Source organism: Echinops telfairi, unplaced genomic scaffold (genome assembly GCF_000313985.2).
Source record: "Echinops telfairi isolate 266 unplaced genomic scaffold, ASM31398v2 ScPeMD7_6;HRSCAF=24_0, whole genome shotgun sequence".
Lineage (NCBI taxonomy): Eukaryota > Metazoa > Chordata > Mammalia > Afrosoricida > Tenrecidae > Echinops > Echinops telfairi.
In genome coordinates, this window is record NW_022103902.1 from 23,721,569 (window position 1) to 23,740,210 (window position 18,642).

At 36.5% G+C, this 18,642-nt stretch overlaps 2 protein-coding genes across 12 annotated transcripts in view; one reads left to right on the forward strand and one right to left on the reverse strand.

The window, feature by feature from the left end:
* ROBO2 (roundabout guidance receptor 2) overlaps positions 1-18,642 on the forward strand; it is a 1,556,064-nt gene that overhangs the window by 1,478,332 nt on the left and 59,090 nt on the right. For all 11 annotated transcript variants that reach the window (XM_045286134.1, XM_045286135.1, XM_045286138.1 and 8 more), the window contains one exon: positions 8,167-8,349. In XM_045286134.1, coding sequence (XP_045142069.1) covers positions 8,167-8,349 — 183 coding nt within the window. The remainder of the gene's footprint in view (positions 1-8,166; positions 8,350-18,642) is intronic.
* On the reverse strand, positions 11,444-18,012 carry LOC105978941 (spermatid-specific manchette-related protein 1-like). The gene is made up of 2 exons (XM_013005607.1): positions 17,976-18,012; positions 11,444-11,976 (listed from the first exon to the last, which is right to left on the reverse strand). Exons 1-2 carry the CDS (start codon positions 18,010-18,012, stop codon positions 11,444-11,446), a joined length of 570 nt encoding a protein of 189 aa, XP_012861061.1.

The following is an 18,642-nucleotide window of genomic DNA, read 5'->3' on the forward strand; positions in this document are numbered from 1 at the left end:
ACTTTCGCTTTACTTGCTGTTGCCACAGGTTCATCAATCCTGGGTTTCATCTACCAAAACACAGGCGAACATAGAACACAACTTAATGAGGGCAATCGCCAATGACTTATCAACTCTGAGATACACCCTAATTAATATGAACAAACAAAAAGATAGGGGGAAAAAAAACCCAAATCAGAAAATGTTTAAAATCAGATCAGGTTCAGCATGCGTCAGAGGGGGTATCAATCAACAGACGAGGTTTTAACTGACCAAGTCAGCTGTATAGTCATCTTTGTCCTTCTCTACTCATCTCTCCAATGCACGCTGTCTGGTACCCACTTTCCTCCCATCCCTCTCTTGTGGTGGAGAGAGGGAGTTCACCAGAGCCTTATTCCTTTGTCATTCCCATAAATGAGTCTTGGGCCCACACTGTCATCCATAGCCTTCCAAAAACCAGATTCTCACAATTTAGGCTCTGATATTGATCCCTCCTTTGACTTTAGATTACATGAATTACAATCCTTCAGTGATTGATGGTGGTGTCCTTCTTCCACGTGGACTTAGTTGATATCGCACTTAGATGGCTGCTTGCTTAGAGACAAGTCTATAAGGCCCCAGGTGCTATTTTATCTGATGGTTGGGCACCATCTAAATTCTTCACTATATTTTACTGTAGTATCCATATCTTGTGTGTTCCCTTCCTGTGGGTGCGTATCAATCAGGGCCATGATGTTAAAACTAATTGTTCTTAACTTGGAACTAGGATTTAGTGTGACCTCAATACCCATTCCTGGATTTAAGCAATGATCTGGATGATGGAAGAAATACATTGAAAGTCACTCTCACCCCAATTAATGCATATGGATGTTTAAAACTTGACCTTGACATTAAGAACTTGAACAGACCCATAGCAAAAGAAGAAATAGATAAGCTCATCAAGAAACTCCCAACTACAAAAAGACCTGGTCCATATGGCTTCACAGGAGAATTTTACCAAGTATTCTGAGAAGAGCTGACACCAATCCTATACAAACTCTTCCACAATACAGAAAGGACAGCCAACTCCCAAACTCATTCTACGAAGCCAGCATATCCCTGACACCAGAACTGGACAAGGGCCCCACAAGGATGGAGAACTACCGATTGATAACTCTCATGTACATGGATGCAAACATTCTTGACAAAATCTTAGCCAGTACAACAACATATCAAAATAAATAAATACATCATGACCAAGTGGGATTCATACCAGAGATGCAGGGGGTTCAACATTTGAAAAGCAATGAACATGATCCACCACATTAACAAGAACAATGATAAGGACTATAGGATCATATCAATTGATGCAGAAAAAGCATTTGACAATATCCAGCACCCATTCCTAGTAAAGACTCTTAAGAAGATAAGATCAGACAGGAAAATCCTCAATACAGTGAAGGCCATATATGAAAACCAATAGCCAGTATTACACTCAGTGGAGAAAAGCTGGAAAAAAAATCGAGATTCTTCTGAAGAGTGGGTTTCCTGCTAGCAGGTGATTACATTGCTGGCTGACAAATTTGGACTTGCAGTGGCTTGGCATTGCATTGACGGTTGGCATTGCATTGACGGTTTCATGTTTTCCCTTGACCCAGACTTTGGTGTTGAACCTTGATATAAACGTCAATGCTCTGCCTTCTTAGGGCATTATTGAAAGCCCTAATATTTTTATATGCCCCATGTAACTTGATGAGATGTTAACTTTAAATACAGATTTCTTCATAACGGACTTCAGCTGAAATCTCTGCTGAAAACACTTCCAAATGTGTCTTTTGCTTCCTACCAGGTTCTCTGGAATTCCGTTTCTCTGCACAGTCGTGCTAGGAGTTAAGGGGAGTTTGTTTGCAAACATAGGGGTGTCTTCCTGAAGGTGCTCCCTCTGCTGTGTAGTTTGCTCCTCGCTGTTCTGTCGCTCAAAGAGCCTCAGGCCTTGGACAGCTTCTACCAGAGCAGGATTGGGCATTTCAGTCAGTGTTTCCTCTGCCCAGCACTGCATAAACTGAGCATGTTTTAGGCCAGATTTCCGCTAGGGTAATTTCCTTTTTGCCAGAGTCAAATCCCTTTCAGTGTTTTCTGATTTTATTTGCTTGTCAATAAATTTAATTTACAAAAAGAAATTATCTCCAGAGCTTAATCAATTTTAAAATAATTGTCTTATTTCATAGTACATATATCTATGAAAAGAAATAATATTCAAATAGATTTTTTTGATTCTCCAAGTTTTCTTTTTGTTAAAATCATTTTATTGGAGGCTCATACAACTCATCACAATTCATCTATCCATCCATTGTGTCAAGTACATTTTTACATCCAAGTTTTCTTTTTTATGTATTTGGAAAATCATTGAAGAGAATAAGTTAAACTTTTAACTTTTTGAAAAATTGCATTCCCTTTCTTAATTAGTCATTCACAGATTGAATTAGTTTTTTAACCTGAGGGAAACCTACAATATTCCCCTTCTGAGATTTTTCTAAAATAAATTGGAAGAAAAAAAATACAAGTATACCCCAAAGAATTATATATACTTATATATGCCTATATATGCAAAATAGTACTTAGAACATCAACCATTGAAGTTTTTCTTTAAAATACTTCTCCTAAGAAGGTTTTGCTAGGCACTGAAGAGCCCCCAGATAGGTAAGCAAAACTTTTGGATGTTTTTTTAAATGTTGTTGTTTTTGTTTTGTTCTTACTCTATTTCTAACATACATGCAAATGAATATAATTATAATGAAAAGATAAGTAAGATCCTGAAATATGCATGTTTCAGTTTTTTTCTTGTACTATAATTTTTAGCAAAAAATTACATTTCTCAAGCCGAAGAAGTTTGTTTTTTGTTTTGTCTAAGAATGATCATAACATATCAGTCACTTATTATACTTGGCACTTATTATAATTGTAAGCAAGGGAAAAAATTTAAGTATTCCCATAATCATGCCAATGTCATGGCAATTACAGTTAAGGAATGAATACTTAGGTAAAACCTAAAATATTTGAAAGCATTCATTTATATTATTTTGAATAAAATACAAAGTTTTGCTTCACTCTTCTTTAATATTTTAAGTACTAAAGGTTGTAAAATGTGCAATGAGTAAATTTTAATTTTTGTTGTAGGTATCATACACCTGTTTTTCAAAGTTATCTAATAAATCAACATATCATTTCTTAATATTAAATGACAATTTTTACATTTATCAATTTAATAAGTGATGGTACGACCTCATTTTCAAGGAGTTAGCATGTGCTGTACTCAAGGTGTAATCGAAGAAGTGGAATTGTAGCATACAAAAAATGAACACACATGAAAAGAAATGAACAAAGTGTTATCTACAAGTCTTTTATTCCAAATGATTTATTTCTTTTTTATATCTACTGCTGTACTTAGGAAAGCATTTAATTGTTTCTTTCATTATCCCTGCATATCTACCTACACATCTTGCTTGATGTCCTTACCTACACAATTGCTATTCTTTATTTGAACGGTGATTTAGTGATACTTAATCTTTCTGTTTTAATTTATGCTTTCCCTATTGTTTGATCTGGACGGAAAACAGCCCTTGAAGTAACTCAAGCTGTACTTCCTTTCCCCTTTGTTTTAATTAAATCACACATTGCCACAATATATTTTATGGCTGATAGTTTTAGATTTGTCTTCCTCAGAGTTGTATTATCTACTCTATCACAGTTGAGATTTTATTTCAGAAATATCTAGTAAGAAGAGATTTACTTAAAATATTACACAACCATCTCACTCCCGTCAAATCAATTTTGACTCATAATGACCCTATAGGACATAACTGCCCCTGTGGTTTCCAAAACTGTAACTTTAAGAGAGTAGAAAGCCCTATCTTTCTCCCTACACAACCTGACATAGATTTAAAAACAGGATTGTTCCTTTGTCTCCAATTTTCACTCACCACGTTTTCTCAAAATATTCATAATTCTGTATTGTTCTTTCACATCCAGACAACATAAATGCAACTAATTCCATTCACATTCTTAAGCATCAAAGAGTATGTCACCTAACAAATTTACATGGATTGACATTTTTCAGTAATCTACCTATTGTTTCTATAATCATTTGGCTTTGCACACTTCCATTACATAGTTGGTGTAATAATATGTGGAACCGCTGCAAACACTCACAGTAATAGGTACAATTGAATCTGATGTGTCTAATTAATTTTTAGTCCAACAAATTAGTTTTGTTCTTCATTACTCTCCAATGGGAGGAAGACATTATATTTCATTATATTTTTGTCTGCAAGAACAATGGAGCATCACAGGTCACACACATCTCTTATTCATGCTCTAATTAGCCTAACTGATAGCATTGTTTCAAAAATGCAAGTAGTATAAGAAATAGTAGTACATGTAGGGTGATATACATATTGCCCCAAATTAAATATACTAATTTTCTGGAACTTTTACACAAATGAAGGACAAATCTATTAGTTTGTCCTTGTTCCATAAGACATTTGTTTTCTTTGTAATAACTACTTGTGAAGAAAATCACCAGATATGTGGATATTTCATATTGGAAATAGGAGCTCATTTCAAATGCATTATCCCATTGCTGTTCAGTTAATTCAGCAGGATCTCTGACACTCTAGCAGACAGTAGAGAACTGACTCACATGTCTTCAAAGGCTGTAAATCTCTATGGAAGCAGACTGCCACTTCTTTCTCTCGTGAAACACTGACCTTTCAGAGAACAGATTTTCTTTTAAATCCATCAGAGAACAGCTTTTTCTTTAAATCATCGATGGCTAAATCTACCCACATACTAATTAAGAAAAGACATATTGGGTTATCAAAGCAGATGTTCTACCTAAGTAGAGGTGTTTTTAAAATCTCCATTTTAAAAGGAAACCTCTCTTAGAAATGATTTATAAGTGTGTACAAGGAAACACTGGCAACTATACCCAACAAGCCTGCACATGTACAAGGGAATACTGGCAGCTGTAACTAACGCGCCTGCATTTTAGTTGACTAAATGACAAGCCTCTTTATCGTGCCTGTCTTAGTCTAATACAGGTCAGCAGAATGGAGGCTGTGTTTGTGACCTGCTGCATGCAGTCTTTCTGGGCTGCTGGATCTATCCAACCAATGGCTTTCTTATCCTTTCCTATCTCTGAATTCCCTCCATATTTCTTGTTTCTGTTCAACATGTGAAGAAAGTTAATGTGGAGTATTGTCTGAGCAGCGATCTGGGTTAGGTTTAGAAGTGCTGTCATCATTTCTGACCTAGATATGATTGTCTAGTTCACAGACACTTCAGTGTACTCTATGGAATATGAGACGGGGAAATACAGTCTAATAGTCTGCGTTGGAAGAAAGAGTATTCTACCAACTAGCAGAAACATGGGATCAAAAGATTAATGCCTTACACAGATCCACTTAGCTAGCAAGCAGCAGAGAGAGGCTTTGCCTTGAATTTTCAGAGAATATGGTCTTTCTAATATATTACAATGTCATGATAACCAAAGCAAGTATTAAAAAAAAACCAAAAAAAAACAAACCCAAAGTAAGTATATCCCATACATTCCATGATATGCTAACCTAAAATTTGTCACTATGATTTTGCTTACAATTAACATTGCAAATTCTTTGATTAGTCACTTACTAGATATGATATAGACATTAAAATCACTTAATCATCAGTGTCTAAGTTTGGGTTTTTGGGGGTGTTTTTGGTGGGGGGGTTGTTTGCTTGCTTCCTGGTTGAGTTTTGTATGCTTTTGTGTATATAAAATCCAGGATACATAGATCTCTAGGGAGAGTAAGTATATTGATATATTGATAATTGTCTGGGGCAGTGACTCTCAACCTTCCTGATGCTGCACCCCTTTCATACAGTGCCTCATGTTGTGGTGACCCCCAACCATAGAATTATTTTCGTTGCTACGTCATAACTGTAATTTTGCTACTGTTATGAATCATAATGAAAATATCTGATATGCAGGATGTATTTTCATTGTTGCAAATTGAACATAATTAAAGCATAGTGATTAATCACAAAACAATATGTAATTATATATAGTGAAATATTTATGTGTTTTCTGATGGTCTGAGGCTACTCCTGTGAAAGCGTCATTCAGCCCCCAAAGGGTCTCATCCCACAGGTTGAGAACTGCTGGTCTAGGGGCGTGGCTGGGGAAGATGGGGAAATGGGCACTAACAATGGGCAAAAGAAGAAAATATTCTGAAATTGATTGTGGTGAAGATTACAAAACCCTTAAGGTGATTGAATTATTAAATTGTATGATGTGAATTATATGCCAATAAAACTGTTTTAAAAAATGAGAAGCTGAAGATTCAAACAGACAACAGCTAGACTATGTGTAAAAATAGAACTCTACCCAACAATCTGCAGCAGCCACCAGCGAGCCAAACCACAGACTCCGTAGCAGTCTGTCCAACAGGGTCAGGACATAATCAACAACTCCGTGCCAGTTTCCCTCAGTGCTGTCCCAACTTTCACATGAGGACTAACCAGAGAAAGGCAAGAGGCGCCTCTAACTATTCATATAGGATGCTCCCCTTCCAGTTCGCCTACTTCCGGCTTCTCCAAAAGCCTCAACTCTGGAGAGGCCGGAAGCCTTCTCTTTTTCTACTATGAAGTATGTATCCTCCCACATCTGCCTTTGAGGGGGTTTGGTTTGTTTCTTTAATGGTTTTATTGAGCTCCCATTAGCATATCATGCAATTCAATAATTCGTTTATACTGAGGGTCGTGCAGTCATCCCCACGATCAACTTTGGAACAGTTCTTCCGTCTTGTGCCATTGATGGTCTCTGCTTCTGTATTTTTGACAATGAAAGGCATGCCTGGCAGCTGACTCCCGTCCTATAGCAAATTCTCAATGAAGTGTGTTTTTATCCTTAAAATAAAGAAATACGTACCTAAAGCTCTCTAGTGATGTATGTCCCATCAGTTACAAGCCTATGTAAACTCAGGTGAATCCCCTCTGAGCGGAGTTCAGGGATGTGACAAACCTTGTCATCATACAGCGAGCATTGCGAAGCCGATGATGGCTGGTAGTGGTGCGTTAAAATGTAATACCCTCCCATTTGATCGCCCCTTTATCCCATTTTAAAGTTATTTCCATTCTCAATAATTTCTGCTCTCCCATCAATTGAGGTCTTCTTATGTTTTTGTGGTCATTGTGTTGGTTTCCTCATTCATTTGCTTAGTTTTTATGACTTTGTATGGTTGCGTTTGTTTTGTATGATTTTCTGTATATGAAATCCAGGATAAGTATATGTACAGAGACAGTAACTGGGCAGGGACATGGCAGGGAAGATGGGGGAAACTGGGGCATTAACAACAATGAATATGAGAAGAAAATGTTCTGAAATTGATTGTGGTGTGGATTGCACAAATCTCCTTAATATAGTTAATGATGAATTGTGTGATATGTATTTCTAAAAGTGTGTAAAAACCTGAAGTGAGATTTTAGTTCTTGTCAATGAAGTCTAAATGGTCAAAACAGGAACTCTTGCTTAGCTTAAAGATGAATGTTTTAGTTATGGTGGACTTAGAATTAGCTTTCCATTTTAAATTCACTTTGTAAGTTAGTTTCAAATCCTTTAAAAATATTTGAGCTTTACCTTTTTATGAAATGAAATTTTACATACTGATCTGTATGAGCAAGTGTTTACATAAATGCCACGGTATTATACTTCCCAGGAAACTAAGCAACACCTGAGCAAAATAAGTTGATTTGGTACAACAAACAAGAAGAAATATTGTTACTTGTTACTGTGAATCATGAACATTTATTATAAGAGACAGTTTGTAAATCTATTCTCATTGTTTTACTTGGAATTTTTGAGAATTTTATTTTAAAAATACTTTAGCTAGTTGAAGAAAACTTACTGTTATTGTAACTCTTAGTGCTCATTTTAGACACAGAAATGTGTCTGAATGTGTCTATAGCAATCCAAAATATAAGAGGACAAGGTTATCACATTTTTAAATCAATTCTTTGATGCTGCTTTGGGAAATGGTCAAGCACACTAACCAAGAAGCGAGACAAGCTCAAGATAAGTCATCTGAATGGCAAATATTTTTTTTAGTATTTGTGTTTCTGTGTTTATTTTCATCTTAATATTCACTAACACTACTCTTACTTTTCCCATAGGAGGGCGTAATGAGGTTGTTATTACTGAAAACAATAACAGCATAACTGAACAAATCACTGATGTTGTGAAGCAACCAGCCTTCATAGCTGGTATTGGTGGTGCCTGCTGGGTCATTCTGATGGGGTTCAGCATCTGGTTGTACTGGCGAAGAAAGAAAAGAAAGGGGCTCAGTAATTATGCCGGTAAGAGACGACTTCCAACCAAGCCACACTTTTATCTAATGACACATGAATTGCTCCTGTCTAATTCACATTATGACTGTAAGGCCATGTATTTGGGTTACATCACCAGGGAATCTTAACATTTGATAAAATTTACATCCGATCAAACTTATCAACAAATTCTTCAGAACACAAAAGCACACATGCATTTACACATGCATGCTCATGTACTCCAGTGCACCCAAAAACAATTCGTTGCATGCTCTTAAACCATTGATTGGGAAATCGATTTGTACAGAAGTATTGCTATAACGATCAAAGGAAAAAATGTTTGACATATAGCTTTTCAATTCACAGACTAAAATAAGTAATGTCCCTCGTGCAAAGTACAGATAAGCAAAATAATCTCACCAGAGCTCATATTCCTATTAAACAGGGCCCTTCTTTCAGCATGGGCCATCATCGTTTCAGAGGGAGAAGGAAAGCTAGCCAAACTGCCCTCCACATTTGCCGATGGTGGTGATTCTAAGTGATCTTTCTAGTCATGAAATCTGTTTTCCTGATCATCCAAAGCTGAATTTTGAGACTACAGGAGATATGTCATTGAAGCAATTGCAAAGTTGTAACGAGAGAGAAAGGAGTAAAAATTCATTGACTGAAGGAATGCACTCAGCATGGGAGCTGTGTTCAACACAAATGTAACTGATATTTATTTAGTGTTTTTCCCAATAGCAACAATAAAAAAATGGCTTCATTCTATTACACACTTACCTAGAATTTACAGGGGAACAATTTAATGGAATATTGTCCTCCCAGATACTTTAGAAGTTTTTGAGAAACTTGATCCAATATTCTGTTTCTAATTTTAATTTTTATAAAGATAAGGTATTTGAATAATTGATTCTGAAGTGGGCTTCATTGCCCACTAGTCTTCTAAATCGTGGTACTTTGTTGGTTTCTCTTCTATCACTAATATCTAAGTAGCTCAAAATGCAAGGCACAGCATCCACTGGATTGCCTGGTTTGTCATGATGATTTGATCATGACATTGTTGCTCATGTTTATACCTTATGAATATAAAATTAATCAGTTACTGTTACAGTTTAAATAATTTAAATTGTATTTATTAAACTATATTAAATACATATAACCTGTATTAAATGTACAGTTTAAAGACATTTCCAGGACTAAAGAAAGTGTGATAGCGTGAGGACTCATGCTTCCTGACTTGTCATCATTCTAGCACCGTTCCTTTCCCCGGGCTGCCTGCTTCCTTGTATCTTGTCAGCTATGTGCCACATCTCCAAGCCAAGGAGGGATACTATCAGGAAAGGGATTCTACTTGGCTTTCATTGTTTTAGCTTCTTGAATTTTAAATATATTCCGTTCTGTGTTGTAGTCAAGTATTTTATTTTTTTCCTCTTAGGAATTGTGTATCAATACATCTATCTAATCAATTGCTTGTTACACTTCATTTTGCATAACTCACGTAAAGGCGAAGGAAGAATTGATTTAATTTTAAAACTTCCACATGCTTTCTACTTCGCTTATCTTTAAGAGATAATAGTGAATCATTAACCATGCTCTTCTCTTCAGAAAACATTGTCCAGTTAACCAGAAGGCCAGCAGTTCAAACCTACCACCAGCACTGTAGGAGAAAGATGAGACTTGAGATGTCTGCTTCTGTAAAGATATGGCCCGGGAAAGCCTATGGAACAGTTCTAAACTGTCCTGTAGAATGACTGTGAGTCAGATTCAACACTGAAGCACACAAAAACCACAGTGACTTTGGGGATGATTTCTAATATATCCATATCTAAAGTGATGATTTATTGATTTCCATCTTTCTTCATTCACTCAGCTTTAATAAATAGCATAGCTTTGATAATTAGGTTTGTGCTTTTAGTTAAAACTGTCAGAGAGAGATTTCCTTCTCTCCCTCTCCTTCCCCTATCTTCCCATTTTCTCCTCCTCCTTCTTCAACATCAGCGTCAGCTAAATTCTACTTTTTGCACTTAATTTGAAAATTTCTGTTGGTCTTTGAGCATGACAAACATAGTATATGACCTGTTATCATTTATCATTATGATTGACATTCATCTGCTTGTAGAAGTAATATTAAATCAAAAGATGCTATGCCCTTCAAATATTTTGGAATAAAGCCAAGCCAGAGAACAAAGCCTTTCAAAACCTCTATACCTAATTGATAGATGGTTGGCTTTCAGAATCGATCCACCTTAGGTAGTAATTTGCCTCCAGGAACTGCTACTTTCTTCTGGATGAGCAGCAACTAAAACTACAAGCACAAGAACCTAGCGAGACAGATAGGACATGGCGATGCTAGCTATTCATTTTTTACATCAGTATTATCCTCTACCTTGTGCATTTTCATATTATTGTCTTTAATACAATATAGAGAAAATATGTTAAAGATAGGTATGAGTAGCGGAGTAAGGATTTATCGCATTCCAACTTCTCATATTTTGTAAATAAGCAACTCATCTATTTTAAGTGATTTCATTAGGGGCTATTTTTCTCTGCAGGGCCTTCCAAATATAATAGATACTATATTCTATTGTTGCTCTGATTTATATCTTGATTTTTATTTAAAAATCCCATAAGATCTATGTATCATTATGAGAGTGAGAAATAAACTTACTAAAGTTAAAACAACATAATTTCACTCACACAATGAAATCTTAAAATGTCCACTTTTCAGTACAATTCTGTTTGTTGTTAATTCATGATAGCAGAAATAAGTATCTGTGCCAATAAATGAAAAAGTATATTTAAGTTGAACATTGGTATCATGTGCCATTGACTTAGTGTCATTTACGCCCACTGACATCTGGGGCTGCGAACTGAGTTGCTAACCACAAGGCCAGCAGTCGGACCCACTGGCTGCTCCAAAAGAAAGATGAGCCTGTCTACTCTTGTACAGACATACAGTCTCAGAAACCCAGAGGGATAGCTCTGCTCTGTCCCAAAGGGTTGGTATGAGTAAGAATTGACTCAATGATCACGCATTTGAATAGTGACCCTATACAATAGAGTAAAACTGCTCCCTATACCTTTTAAGGTATAGGGACCAGAGCACAAGGCACCGCCAGTTTTCTTAAAGTGACTTGTGTCCCATCTGAGGTTGGGGTACGGGTAGTATGACGGCTGGGGAGTTGTAACAACACATTGCATCCCGGGGCGGTGTTGGTAGGGAGACGCAGCCAGTGGCCTGCGCCCAGCACTCAGGCAACAGGCGGCGTGGAAGGCATGGCGCCCCGGTGGCGTAGTAGTCCATCCCGCGCATACAGTAATGACAGCCCGAGCACATGCTTTCGTAACCCTGGAAGGGCAGGCGGCCCTGCAGCGGGTCCACGCAGCCGCACCGGGGGGCGATCTGCTGCAGAGGCTGGTTTCGGGACAGCGAATTCAGCATGTTCACCACGACCTCGCGCTCGTAGGCACTGAGCCGCTCCGATTTAGGCTTAGGAAGACACTCCAGAGGCATCCCTGCAACTACCGTCTCCGTCCCGGCCTCCTTAGGCAGAGGGGGCAGACAGGTGGGATACTTGATCTTGCCCGGGCTGGGGTAAGGTCCTAGCCTCCAGGTGGCGTAGCGGTCGTCATACAGATAGCCTGGGATGCATCTGTCTGCTTGATTGTAGGGTGTGGAGATCAGACAGGGTTATTCCCTATGCCACCCCAGCTCCCTCCTTTAACCCCACAAGACAAAGCTGATTCTCACGGACCTCCCTCAGGCCAGTCCCCTGGCCCAGCCTGGCCTCAAACTTGCCCTCAAAGCAACCAGAGCACAAGGGACCAGAGCACAAGGTCCTTTCATTGGCAAAACCATTGATAGGTTTGAACTCCTAACTTCCATGCACATCTGAGCATATAACCATTACACTACTAAAGCTCTTCTATATTTTGGTATCAGTATTTAAATGGTTTATAAAACATTTGATTTAATTTAAGCCTCAATTGTAATATGGCACTGCTTGAATCTATATGTAGATATTTGATATAATTAGCATATGTTAAGTATTATTTTTAACACTGCTAATCTGACCCTAAGTAGAATTATAGACTATGAAAAATTTGATTTTTCATTTCCTTTGGAAGCATTTCACTTCCAAATGCTCTCATTTCCTTCCCCTAAATATTCATTCCAATTCTCTTCTAAGATGGGTAGGTAGACCAAGAACAACGAGGCTCTCCAGTGGGGAGAAGGAGAAACATGGCAAGGGAAATAACTTCATGCAGGATGGCGCTGACTCAACCTTTAGAGAGAAAACCTTTAAGGAGGATGAGCTTTGTCTCTGATTATGGAGTTATATTTGAGTGCTTCAAGTGAAGTGCGTATGGGGTCGCTAGGCGTCATAATCAACTGGATGGCAGTGGGATTTCTTTTTTTCAGAGGACGGATTAAAAAAACCTGCTTTTCAGTGTAGATATGTTCTTTAATTCTGAAGACATTTGGCTATAATCAGAAAGTGCTGGTAGATTGCATAAAGCCGCCATCAAAGATCAAATACAAACCAGGAGCATTTGGCCTGGCCGTGCTTTGCTCCTTTGCATACCACCCCATTTTCTCCAGGCAGCGTCACACACTAATGCGATGTTTTGTGTTCATATTTATCCTTTACATTCCTTAGAGTCAAACACGCACCACAGGTTTGCACACGGCACAGAGAAGGACAGCCAAGACAAAAAAGGGATCTTCGTATGCCCTGTGCTGCCTACAATGATTTTGTGCTTTTTTAGAGGCACGTGGGATGCTCTACATCATAGTCTCCACTGAGTGCTGGTAATCTACTTGTTGCTTCGTGTGTGGGGATTCTGACTTTTAGAAGCATTTGCTTTCTAAGTTTTTATAGGGTGAAATAGAATGGTAAACCAATCTGAGGGGAGAACATAGAAGATATTAGATGATTTTAGCTTTTGAATAAAGGTTTGATTATATGGAGACATCTGTATATATATGACTCTGTGAATAAAAAATTCAACAATATACACTTGAACCAAGTCATGTAGCTTCATTAGAATTAGATTAGCATTACATCCAATTTTAACAGTCATCAACTTTTTTAATGAACAAAAATATATTCTCACTCGTCAGGGAGAGAATTATGCTCTGTAAATATTACCTTTGAGGATGAAAGATATTATGAAACTCAGTAAATATAAAAAATGTAGTATTAGGGGGAACATCACCAAATGCTAAACCTTTCCACATAGGTTTTAAAACTGTTGGTGAAATATGAATTATTTGACAAAACAATCTAAAGGCAGCTAAAAGATTTGATGGAATTTTTATAGTCTGATTATCTGGGCTGAGTTAATGCTTATTAAAAGAGGATTAATCTACATTCATATTTTAGAAATGGCTTATCAGGAGAGGGAATGAGGCTTGGCTGGCAAACATTAAAGTTTCCATTTGGAGAGGGAAAATGTGGCCTACTAGAGATAGGCACTCTGAAAGCTTTCTTCCCTTAAACTGTCAATTTACCACGTAGATATGTGCCCCTGCCACCAGTTCCAGGAGGTATGAGATTTGGATTAATCCTTTCAGATTATAGTAGAGGTACTTTGAGTAAGAAATAAACTTACAAAATTTTTTAGCTTATATCCTTTATATAAATTGCAATGAATTAAACATATTTAATACAATTCTAAAATATTTTAGATTCAAGTGTTGGTGGAACTTAGAAGCTTTAGCACTATCCAGTTAGTTTCTACTAAAAATTACGGGATGCTTTCATATAGAAATATGAAAGTGTCTAAGTTTGAGATGTTTTTAGAGATGCCTAGTAAAAATTCAATTATTCCAATTTGTTTCTCCGATGAGCAGTTTCTACACTGTTATTATAAAGATGGTGAAAAGCACAAGAATGCCCAAGTGCTCCCTCTCTTTTTATTTCAGGCTCAGCAGTGAAATGCTTCTCTGATATGAGAATTAAGTACTTCAAAAGAAGAGAATTTGCTGGGCATTTATTTTTATGTTCCTTTATCTACACAAAGAAATGCTGAGTGAAAATAAATAGCAAAACACCAAATATATTGTTTTTCTTCTTGAAGAGTTCTAATTGATTCTTATTTCTAGTCTGGTTTAATCTCATGATTTAAAGAACTCAGGTACATTGTAGTCTAGCTTTAATTTTTTTTTAACGGTTAGCAATTAGAAAAACACATAATTTTGAGCATGGATTAAAAGGCTAATTAAAAATATAATTGTTTTCTTTATTTGTAAAGCACAAGCAACTCTGATAAATCTTCCATTTTTTTCCTGTCTTATAAGCAACATTTAAAAAAACTACATATTTGTGTGTACCAAAGACTGTCTATGTTCCATTTTAAGGCAGTCAATGCATTATATAGTAGACTGTGTATGTTTGCCTTTGTATGTAAGGAGCCTTAGTGGAACAGTGATTAAGCGTGGGGCTACAAATTGAAAAGATTGTAATTCAAACTACACACCCCATCGATGGGAAATTTTGTGATTTGATCCTAGAAAAAGCTTGAGCTAAATCAAGCTAAACCAAACTCTCTGTACTGAGTTTCCTTGTACGGTTCCCATGCTCCAGGGAAATATTATGTTAGCTGGTTTTTGTTCCTTTGTTTGCTTGTATATGATCTATAAGGTGTTCCTGCTTTATTGAATGTTTTTTATCAGAAATAAGTGTGGCCAAAGGCTTTCTGCACCTATTAATACGATCATGTGACTTACTTTTAATCTTGTTTGTGTGGTGGATTGCATTTGATTGTTTTCCAATGTTGAACCATCCTTACATACTGGTATGAATCCCACTTGGTTATGGTAAATTATTATTATTATTATTATTTTTCATTTGCTGTTGGATACTTCGGGCCAGGATATTGTTGAGGATTGTTTGTGTTTATGTTCATGAAAGATATTGGTCTACAGTTTGGGAGATTATTTTTTCCTGTCCTTCTGTGGTCCTTGCTTTATTTGGGTATCAGAGATATGCTCATTTCATAAAATGCATTTTGGGATTTGCTGTCCCTCTCCGTGTTCTGGAATAGTCTGTGTAGAATTGGGGACAACTCCTTGAATGGTTGGTAGAATTCCCCTGTGAAGCCATCTTGTTTGGAAGTTCCTTAATGACCTTTTCCATTTCTTCTTTTGTTATGGGTCTATTGAGGTTTGCTACAGTAGTCAATGTTAATTTGGGTAGCTGCTGTATTTCTAACTCTCTTTCCATTTCTTTAAGGTTTTCAAATTTGTCCAGGTGCAGTCTTTCATAGTAGTGTTTTTATTCTTTGTTTTTCCTTTGGATCTGTTGTGATGTCATCCTTTTCCTCTCTAATTCTAGATATTTATACCTTTTATTTCTTTTCCTTTTTGTTTGCCTGTAGTTTGTTAATTTCATTAAATTTTTCAGCTTTTTGTCTTCTTGATTTTCCCATTGCTGTTAGGTTTTCCAATTTACTGGCTTCTGCTCTTAAGATCGATGCTTCCTTTTCTCCAGTTGGTGGAGGGCTTATGTTGTTGTGCTTGTTTCAATTGTTTGAGGTGTTGTGTGAAGGTGCTGATTAGGGACTCTCTTTTTGCATGTGTGCACTGATCGCTATCAATTGCCCTCTGATGACAATTTTTGGTGTGCACCAAAAATTTTGAGACATTGTGTTATCATTATCATTTTATAAAGAATTCATTTATTCCATCCCTTATTTGATCTACTCACCAGTTGTTTTTAAGTAGTATGTTGCTTAGTCTCCATGTGTTTGGCTTTATGTTCTTGTTCTTTCTATTGTTGATTTCTAGTTTTATACTTTTTATCAGAGAAAATGGATTGTAGGGTCTCAGTGATTTTTTAATTTATTAAGGCTTGCTTTGTGTCTTAATATGATGTCTATTCTAAAATATGTACTTTATGCACTGGAGAAGAAAGTATACGGTGTTGTTTGGGGGTAGAATGCTCTGTATATGTCTAGGAGATCCAGCTAGTTGATTGTATTTCTTAGCACTTTGTGCCTTTATTAGATTCCTTTAAAGATTATCTATTTTTTCATAAGAGTGGTATATTGATGTCATCTACCACTATTGCCAAGGTGTTATTTCTATCTTCGGCTCCATGAGGGCTTGAATAATAAATTCCAAACATCTTTCATGTATGCTTATTTTGGTTATGCTTCTTGTTCTATTATTTCTTTATTCATTATGTAGTGTCCATTCTTGTCTCTCATTATGTTATGTGAGTGCACCTCAATGTTTATGAATCTGCTTTTGTATTTCCAACTTTTTGGGGGGGTCTGGCAATATCAGAAAGTTTAGGTGAAGGGAAAATGCAAGTCAATCAGGAACTGACATTTCCCTTCCCTTCACATATCTCCTAAGCAACAGAGTTTGCGCTGTAAGCTGTGGTCATGTTCATTTTCACAACGACATCCACAGTGTTATCTTAACACTCTTTTACTGTAGTAAAACAATCACTTGATGGCCTATGAAAAGTCACAACACTGGATGTCACATCACACGGAAAGCTAACTAGCTGGGGTGTCTTCACATGTTGTGTTTCTCTTTGTTTTCCTAATCAGTTCTTCTTTAATTCCTCCAGCACCCAATTTTCATAATAATTATTTCATATTAACTCTTATTGCTAAAAGAAGTTATTAAAGTGACACAGTGTGGTGTGGATGCAAAGATACCGAGGATTTTAGCCAGCCTGCCCAAAAGGAGAGCAGCCCTCAGTCCTAGTTTGTCTTCTCTGAAGAACTGTCTGTAGCCCGTCCTGTGCGGATGCACAGGTTGGATCCGAATAGTTGTAAAATGTATCTGAGATCTTTCCTGATAAATTGATAAGGAAATTGTGATATCAACAAAATGCTCCTGATATGTTTTTCTACCTAAAAGTCTGGATATATCTTTGGGATTATTATTATAGTGCCTGATTATGATATCATGAGTGACAATGTCATTAGAAGACCTTAGGGAAGGGGTGAGGGAAGTGAAATTTGAAATTTAAATAATGATCATACTGGTGATCCTGAAGTTATGGAACAGATGAATTAAGGAGATATTATTCAAATTAAAATTACTCACTGTGTATATGCTGTAATTTCCAACATGACTTGAGGAATCTTATACACTTCTGTTTAGCTTTACCTGCTGAGAAAATAATCATAGTAAATACAATCAACTGATTCCAAGCCTAGGCTATGTTGAGTTCAAATTTATAAAATGGTAATTTTTCCTTTATCTTCAAAGATTGGTTTTGTCGATCCATGTGAAATTTTTTCAGAGATATAAATTTACTATGTTTTATTTACAAATTTGCAATCCATAAACACCAATCTCCACCCATAATTTTCTAGTAATTTAGTAAAGAGCATTGATCCAAATGAATGTGAAGTTACTTGTAAGCTTTATTTTCCCTACTAATAGTAAATGTTTATATTTTACTATAGAACTGTTAAATAACTGAAAAATTTCAGTTTTCTGTTTTGGAATCTCATTGTAGTTTGCATCATATTTCCTTTATTACATTTTGAAGTGATTTGAAATCCAAACATAGAGGGTTTTGGATAAGGAAACAACTAATATTTATGTACTTAAGCCAATACTTGAAAACCAATTTTCTTATTTACATTGTAAAATCAAAGCATTAATTGAAAAGGAGCAGACTCACCTTCTGAGTACTTGTTGATGCTACTAAGAATATTCATTATTTGAAAATATAATTTCCCTGAGGTGTTAGAGCAGGGGTCCTCAGACTTTTTAAGCAGGGAGTCAGTTCACTGTCCCTCAGACCCGTTGGAGGGCCAGACTATAATTTTTTTAAAAAACTATGACCAAATTCCTATGCACACTGCACATATCTTATTTTGAAGTAAAGAAACAAAATGGGGCCAAAACACCTGGCGGGCCGGATACATGTCCTTGGCCAGCGCATGTGGTCCGTGGGCCATAGTTTGAGGATGCCCGGGTTAGAGAGTAAATCAAAGTATTCAGCCCATTATTTTTTGTTATTATTATTATTTTCATGTATGTCATAATCAAAATAAGTCATAAAGTTTATAATTTTTCCTGAAAAGATAGCTGATAAGAAACATTTAGTCATTCAACATTTGTTTCCCTTGTTTAATCCAACTGATGATGTTGCCTGAATTACCCTGTTTCACTCCCTGTTATTTAGATAATAACAACCTTATTTTACAAATAAAAATCATGATTTGGTAAATGCACATTAGTATTATATCCATCTTCAAAACCGTTGATATACCCATCTCAATGATTTTTTTTGACATTACCCCTTTAACTTAACTGTGCATTTGACTTGAATTTTGAGGATTTCT

Bases quoted from the DNA above. Each gene is read 5' to 3' on its own strand.
- LOC105978941 (XM_013005607.1), bottom strand. From the start codon at position 18,012: ATGAATATTCTTAGTAGCATCAACAAGTACTCAGAAG. The intron at 11,977-17,975 runs GTGAGTCTGCTC...ACAATCAAGCAG, and splicing joins CATCAACAAGTACTCAGAAG to ACAGATGCATCCCAGGCTAT.